Source organism: Ylistrum balloti, unplaced genomic scaffold (genome assembly GCF_031769215.1).
Source record: "Ylistrum balloti isolate Yb309-2 unplaced genomic scaffold, AGI_CSIRO_Ybal_v1 Utg369888, whole genome shotgun sequence".
Lineage (NCBI taxonomy): Eukaryota > Metazoa > Mollusca > Bivalvia > Pectinida > Pectinidae > Ylistrum > Ylistrum balloti.
Genome location: NW_026782022.1, coordinates 779,880 through 788,113, shown reverse-complemented (window position 1 = coordinate 788,113; position 8,234 = coordinate 779,880). Strand labels below are relative to the sequence as shown.

Here is an 8,234-nt window from a genome sequence, read left to right as displayed (position 1 = left end):
ATTGGCTGGTAATAGGGACTCGATTGCGTATGAATGGAGGGTCCAGAAGGCGAATTAGCTGGTTTAACGTTAACGTTCAGATGGAGATTCCATTTATCCAGATAATGACATTGTAACCAGTGTTTATCTGCAATTTTTAGTTGAAGTTAATTCAATAATGTATGAAAATAGGGACTACCTCCAACCAATCCCAACTCACACTTCCTTTTATGGCAAAGGGTTGGGGCCCGTTCAGACATGACTTAGTGGTGGAGACTATGCAGCGCATATTATATAAATTGTTCAGAAACTTTCCTTTAGGCCTTTATGTTTGCATGTTACACTTATTTTTAGTAGTATCTAGTAGTAAATTTATGATATTTATATCACTGGGTAAAATCAAGGGTGTGAGGGTTCCCATCATACAGCTAATACCGTTTTGATGAATCCTGATTTGATTTTATAAGATACTTAGTGTTGCGGTAATGCCTTCAAAATGATGTCAGTACAACGTCACTCTTTTGTGAGTGGAGGAAATGTAGTATATGCTATGTTCCAGTATTTTATCTGATTTAGTCTTCAATGATAAGCATTTTATTAAAGCAACACCCTTCGGAGGCCTCGGAGACAGTGATATGTTCAAGGAAACCACAGTAAAACCAAGAGGCCACTTAAATGACCGGTATTTGCTGTCATCTACCAAGTTTTCCCTGCTTGATCTTGTCTACAGCACTGACTTAATCAGTTTTTACCAAGTAATGAATATTGTTTCAGGAGGCTTAAAAATCAATTTCTCTCTACGTTATACATGATGAACAAAGAATCATTTATGTGGGCGTGACTTGATGATTGGAGGTTACAGTAACAGATACGTTACCATACCAAGTTATAAACTGGCATCTGTTGCTGTGCGGGCTTTCAAACAATCTTATTTCGTTATAATCTGATCTGATGTCATCGCACGGGAACCAATAGATATCTGGATATCAGTTTGTCATTAATCCTTATCATTAATGACTTTCCCGTTACGATGACCTTTTAATGTAGGTGGTGATAGTTGTATCTTTACACGATACATGTACCGGGCAATTTGCTGACTGAATAGGACACGTTGTTCAGACATGCATGCAATGAAAAGTAATACAGACTACACTAAGGTAGGTGACATAGTTATACAAATTGTAACCATTTTCTTAACGTTGAATGGTGAGTCACTTAGATATAGCTGATAATAAGTAGAAGCATTCCAAATATGAAAATTTTCTATGTGTTTAAGTGATAAGTGGTAAAATTACTGTACATGCAGCATGAGTCCGATTTGATAGAGTATGTCAGTTGGGTTTTTTTTCTGTGACATAATCGATTATAAAGAGGTAATTACATTATACTAAACACGATATTAAACTACAATCTATAAACATAAAGCTTTGCTCTTTGTTAAACTTCTTAATTTTACTTTTGCCATCTTTTGTTTCCTAATTGAATCATATCTCAACCATCAGTTGAATTAGTGGAATTTAAATTTTACATCACGTGTAATTTATTAGCTGAGCCTCGAAATTGACTTCCTAGATTTTCAATTGAAATATAGTTTGATAAATGGAAGCTTTATCACTTTTTTACCAACAGTTTCCATACAAAGCCTTGAGGAAATGAACGAAGATAAAATCAATTGCTGTATTATTGGAATGGCCGAATCACCAGACTCTACAACTTCTAAATGTAATATATCCATACCAAAGGACATTGTTTCTGAACATATGGGTTACACCTTCAGTGATGACCCAACTAGATATGTGAAAATCTTTTTCGTTGCTTTGATATCAGTAATGATAATAATGACAAATTGTTTGAATATTTGTATTGTGTCGAAGACCAAACAGCTTCCAAGGATAACGCGCATATGTTTTCTTAATATGAGTTGTAGCGACTTGTTAGTTGGCTTGGTGTCCTGTTTTCCCTGTATTGTGGTTGTAGCTGTTGGAGAATGGCCTTATGGACCAGTATGGTGTCAGATCGCCGGAATTATGCATGGATCCTCTGTTACTATATCTATTTGGAGTTTGTCATTGGTCAGTATTGACCGATACCTGGCAATCAAAAAGCCATTGAGATATCGGTCTTTGTTGACCGTCAAACGGACATATATTATTGTGTTTTGTTTATGGGTTGTGGCTTTGGCAACGTTCTTCCTGCCTTTACCAACAAAAGATTCATTTCTGTACTACCAATTCAGCCAAGAGGAAATGATATGTGGATTGTACTGGGAATATAAGTGGTTTTGTGTCGTGACAGCGGTGTATATTCCTGTCCTTTCCGGGACCATTTTGATATTCACAAACGTAAGCGTAATGCGTAAGGTAATATCTGTCGCTCGACGCAATAGCCATCAGAGCAAGAATTATTCTGCAGCTCGCACAAACGATATCAAAGCTGTGAAGTTGCTTATAGTGACTTCTACCATTTACTTCATTGTGTGGGGGCCTTATGTCTTAGAAGTGGTCAGTATAAGTTTGTTTGACATCACTACCATCCCACCATCAGTTAAGTTTACAACTATGTGGCTCGCCAACAGTAACAGTTTCACTAACGTCTTTGTTTATTCCTTTATGTACAAATCTTTCCGAGAACGCGTCAAACTGCTTGCTTATCCATTGTTACCATGTAGCATAAATCGACAACAGCCTGATTCCCCGGATAGAACCGAGCAAATACAACTCTCGCAATACGATTGAGAGTGCGTATATACTCAATCTAAGTTTCGTTTATGCTGCATATGTGTTGAATTAATGAGTTAATGTAAACGAAGGATTATATACAGGATAAAGTGATATCAAACCTCAATATATTTTACAATTTTTTATTTAGATTTAACTATTTTCTTCTTTGATTCTGCATTTCTGTAGGATTTATGATAAGCATGATAATATCCTTTTCCTTTTCAATATCGTTTTTGTTAACTCGATTCCCACTCTAATAACGAGACATTTATTAGACAGATGGCAGTTGTCGTCGATGGAGCAATTGTCTTGTACTTTTATATAGTATCCGTAGGAAGAATCTTTAAAGATTTCTAATCTACAATGTACATCTTTTTGTTTGAATTCCGATTTTGCTGATATGTCGATATTCTCTCATTGGATGTAAATAGTTTCATCAAAACTAATGATTGAATCGTTATTGGTTGTTAATGGTTGCAATAACGATAGTTACGAATGATGTTGATGTTATTGCCCAAACATTTTCTGAAATACTTTGAATATAACGTTTTGCATGTTATTGATGTCTAATTTACCTGTAAAATTAAGTATTACTAAATACGTTCACAGCCTTCTGATACAAATAGCTACTAACATTATGTTAAATGGTGTAGTTTAAAATACCTTTACGGAGATGTATATGGGAATCCCACTAATGAGTATCTAACAGATGTTTAATCACATTAACAAGATAATATATTTGTCTTATCACAGATCACCCGCTTTATAATTCAATGTCTGACACAAAAATTCACATTCTCGAAAAGACCATCATCATTCAGAAATACGATTTCATTGTCAGATACAGCATTATAAAGATGAGCTGTTGCGCCATATCAGCGTTGCGTACGTCAATGCTATCATCTCGGTAAATGATTAATTTGCTTAGTTCCGAAACGATCTAAGACATTGACAAGTGCATCACGTTTAAATGTATATCATACCTCCAGTACTATGTTCGCTACCGACAACAAGGAATCAATCTAAAACATGGTATTAATGCATATTTGTGTAACAAATCTACCTTTTATCTAAAAATGTGTTATGTAATGACGTTTTACTAACTTTTTACAGTGAGTCTTCTTGAATCTGGGGTGGACGTGCTGAGTAAACCAGAATAGTAGATTCGGTGTTAGTATTCTTTATTTTGTTTATCCGCAGTGTCATAACAAAGGTGTTGACAGCCCGGCTATTTTCACTGTAATTCTTATAATACCTCACAGAAATCTCTTAACATGATTATCTGAATTCCAGCTCTAGATTTAGTCCTTATTTTGAAGCTATAGCTTGACATAAATTTAACATAGTCCATGTCTCATGTTTGTTTATATGACGTATCCTAAAACCTCGAAAATAGGACGCGGCTTTTTTTCTTTAACAGTAAGCAAATGCAGGTTTGAAGAAGACTAAAACTAAAAGCTTATTGGATAGGTTTATTTTTGAGGTTGGCTCCTTCATCACAGACTTAATGATATCTAAAGCCATGCCTGAAACATCTGTCTGTCACAGTAACGAGACTGTTGTTATTATCGATGTATTCCTAAGAAAGCTAACTTTGTGCCCTATGATCAGCTGTTCGGTGGGTGTAAAGTTAGACATATGCATACTGATAATGAGATTGTGATTTCTTTGTCGATATTTGCTGCTTCAGTTAATGACAACAACAGCTGTAAATGATGATAGATACCAATTACTGTAGATTTACCGATTTTATACAGTGTGTGACTTACAATACATACCGTTAAGGAAGATTATACTGTAAGATACAAGAGTAGTAACTTCTCGCAGTGTGTAAGATATGACATTGAGAGGACAGCCATTAACATGAGAATTAGCCAAAAAACCACACACATACACCCTCTCTCTCTCTCACACACACACACACACCAATGATAGATTCGAGAGAAAAAACAACAGAAAAATAATCCAAGGCAATATTATCAATAGCATGCCAAATAAGATGGGTGACACAGAAATTCTGATACTTACCGAAAAATACAGAATTCTTCATACCCTCTGTTTTTATGATTGGCAAGGCAGATAAATGTCCCATAGGATCAAAGTTAAAGAAGATAAATCTGCTTTGATATGACTGTCTGTTGATTGAGCGTGTATGTAATATACATATTTAGGTTTCAATTACTGATAAAGTTGTAGGACTGCATACATTGTAAAGCTTGTTCAGTGGTATTTACTTTGTAATAGGCGCACTCCCATTTCCCCAAGCTGTATAAGGTATGAATTGACCACGCCGCACGTCCACAGTTAATGACCAGCTGGGAATGAGCTTTAACTGGGAGTTTCTTGATATCTGCTAAATCCATATGGCAATACTCTGATACTAAAGGACGCCAATTACAATAGCATTTTTGTAACACTGTATACACAGGAAAGTTGTTTTCCGGCACCAACACATACTGTTTGATTTTTTTTTTTTTTTTACAGCTGATTGTAAGAAATGTTATTAAATGCCTAACTAATTAAGTTTACTGATGTACTTTTTCTATTGTTTCAATTTTGTTTTGTCTATCTCATCAGTGTTGTATATGAATGTCCATGTAAATTGCTGTACCTGTAATGGGGGAGAGGAAGTAATATAAGCTTTTATCTTGTTTTCCTATCATCGTTATAATTGTATTGTTGTGTATTGTAATGTAGCGTACAAAGGAATGAAATAAAAATATGATAATAATGAAAGTCACTTCATTTTGATTATGTTGAAGATTTACCTGCAGAATCTATGGAAAGGAGGATTAATTGGGACTTTGTCAGAAGAACTTGTGGTTAAGAATTTGAAATAAAATAATCAATGGGTTCCAAAATATTCAATGTCTTATTTCAAAAACTTCAATGCATATTATGAACTTTCTCTACATTTAGTCATACTATTTTCTGTGGACCCCGCCCCCAAATCCAATGCAGAAGACAAGACTTTCCACTTTCTGCAATACTTTATTTTGTTAAAAAGAATAAAGAATATTTCAATTTGCGAACTCAAATGATCATATTTTTGCAAATAAGGAAATTAGGTCAAATGACAGGTATCGGATGTTCTATGTAAGAATTACCTGTCATGTTATCTATCATACTGTTTGCTTAGCAGAAACCATATCCTTAATCAGCTGTTGTAGTATTATCATAAAAATGTTTTACATACAGCGCATCCGATACATGTGGTAAAACTAAATTAATACTTTATCTATCATTACTATTTACTTAGCAGAAACTATATCTTAAATCAGCTGTATAAGTATTGTTGTAAAAATGTTTTACATACAACGCGTCCTATAGTGTGGTGAAGCCAAATCATAACTTTATCTCATATTACAATACCGTTATATAACTGTATACCAAATAACAATTCAATATCTCTATTGAGCGGAAAGAGAGAATAACTTATTGATGGAATGGAGGCCTATGACAACACGTTATCACTGGTGGGTGCATAGACATCTTAATACAATGTACTACAGAGAGAACAACATCCCAACATACCAGCCAATATCAAGATAAACAGGCAAGTGCGTGACTAGAACAAGATATATTCTTAACAAACATTCATTCAAATTTGCATATCAGTAAGACAAACCTCTGCAAATTTTGACACTTGAGTTGTAGAATATACTGACAAAAATGAAACTATGAATTCTCAACACAATTTTATATAATTGATATTTAGTGAATACATAAACCAGCCTCCAACAAGAAATAGAACAAGTGTGGTACGGTCCCATACTAGCCATGGATCTCAACTGAACTGTTGTTCTCTAGTTATAGAATGGTGCACTCCTCTGAGAAATGAAGGAAAAAAAACAGTATTAAACTTTTTTCCGGTGATGACTTTTTGAATGGTTTGATTTAATAAGGTATACAAAAACCAAATAAACAATTTGTTGGTACACTAATTACTCTAGTACATGCATCAGAATATGTGAAACAGGAAATATTTCTTTCCATATATCATCCTTATTATTTCCTGAATAACAGACATTCGCTGTTATTTTCGAGGCAACCTTTTGCCATAAATAAATTTCCGTCTTTTATTACAACGAAAGGTAACGATACTCGGATTTTAAGAAAAACAATCGTGCGAAAATGCTAGTCCTCCATTTGAGTTAACTAGCTTAAAACTGCGTAGCAACCAAAAAGTGCCATCTACTGGTATTATACTTTTTTTTAATTTTCGAAGATGCTTTTCATGATTAATAAAAGAGTGGGTCTCTGTGCCTTATTGTTTGCAATTTCCAAATAGCATGTTTTTCCAAACTTAAGAAACCAGCTGATATATTAGCGGATCCTAAAAATCCGGGGAAATGGTCACCAAGTCGGAATTCAGGAATTTGAAATCTGTGATTTAAAATAATTCCTTAAAATTTACTTGAAATATACTCAAGATTTTCTGTGTTATACTAAAGAGAAGTACCGTGGCAACCAGAAAACGCTGGAATTGTTGTCGCTTTTAACCGACTCATGCCGTCAACTACGCTGTCAAAAAAAATGTACTCCACAAGCGAAATTTCCTCAAAACTTCATATAAACTGCCCGTTTTCAACTTATTGGTACAACTAGGTCGTATCAATATTCATTCGAATGATAAACTTTACTGAGCTATTGTGATAACCTATCAGAACTTTGTCATTTAACAGAGTAACACAATCTGAGATAAGATCAGCATTCCAAAAGCAAAGTGTGTAATAGAATATCTAGCCCCACTTGTATAAAACATCTCAATTTCAGATTTCTTCAAGCCCAGATTTTCCTCAGCTAATATCTCCTTGAAAATATCTTGTATGAAAATTCCTCAAGGAATTTCAGGACATCCTAGCTGATGACTTCCTCCTGTTCCTTGAGAAAATTTTATACAAGCTGTTTTTGAGGAGATATCAGCTGAGGAAAATCTCGACTTGAGGAAATCTCAAGTTTAGATGTTTTATACAAGTGGGGCCTGGTCTATTAACGTTATCTTTTGTGAAAATTAGCCCGAAGGATTCCGAATATCTATAAGTCTTGTCTAAGATGCGGTTTAATGGTCAAAACACTTCGGACAGGGTGCAAAGATTCTACCTTTTAATCTATTTAGTAATTAAGGATACTGGTTAACCTATTTAAATAATCATTTTATTGATAATGCATTAGCTGTCAATCATGTTGGTGTTCGGGTTCCAACTCGACTCTGAACCTTAACAGGATGTGCGATGTCGACTTTCTGAAGTTTCACGATTCAGCCATATATAAAATGAATGCCAGTACTTAAGTTCTAAATGATATCTTCCTCTGAAGTAGAAGAAATTGTGTATCCGTACATAGAACTTGTGGGGTGGGGGACCTTTATAAGTCAAGTGATAACCTGTTTACATTTACAACGTATTCAATTGTTATGAGCTGGTTATGATAAAAGTATTGATAAACTATAAAAAAATTATCTAATGCTTTTATCTAGCCTTGTGAACTTGTTGACAAAATGTCGACTTTAATATTTGTTAACTGATATTCATA

General features: G+C 34.5%; 1 protein-coding gene across 1 annotated transcript; it reads left to right on the top strand.

The window, feature by feature from the left end:
- Positions 1-1,631: 1,631 nt before the first annotated feature.
- LOC132546422 (trace amine-associated receptor 1-like) lies at positions 1,632-2,714 on the top strand. The gene has a single exon (XM_060210135.1). It carries the CDS (start codon positions 1,632-1,634, stop codon positions 2,712-2,714), a length of 1,083 nt encoding a protein of 360 aa, XP_060066118.1.
- The last annotated feature ends 5,520 nt before the right edge of the window (positions 2,715-8,234 follow it).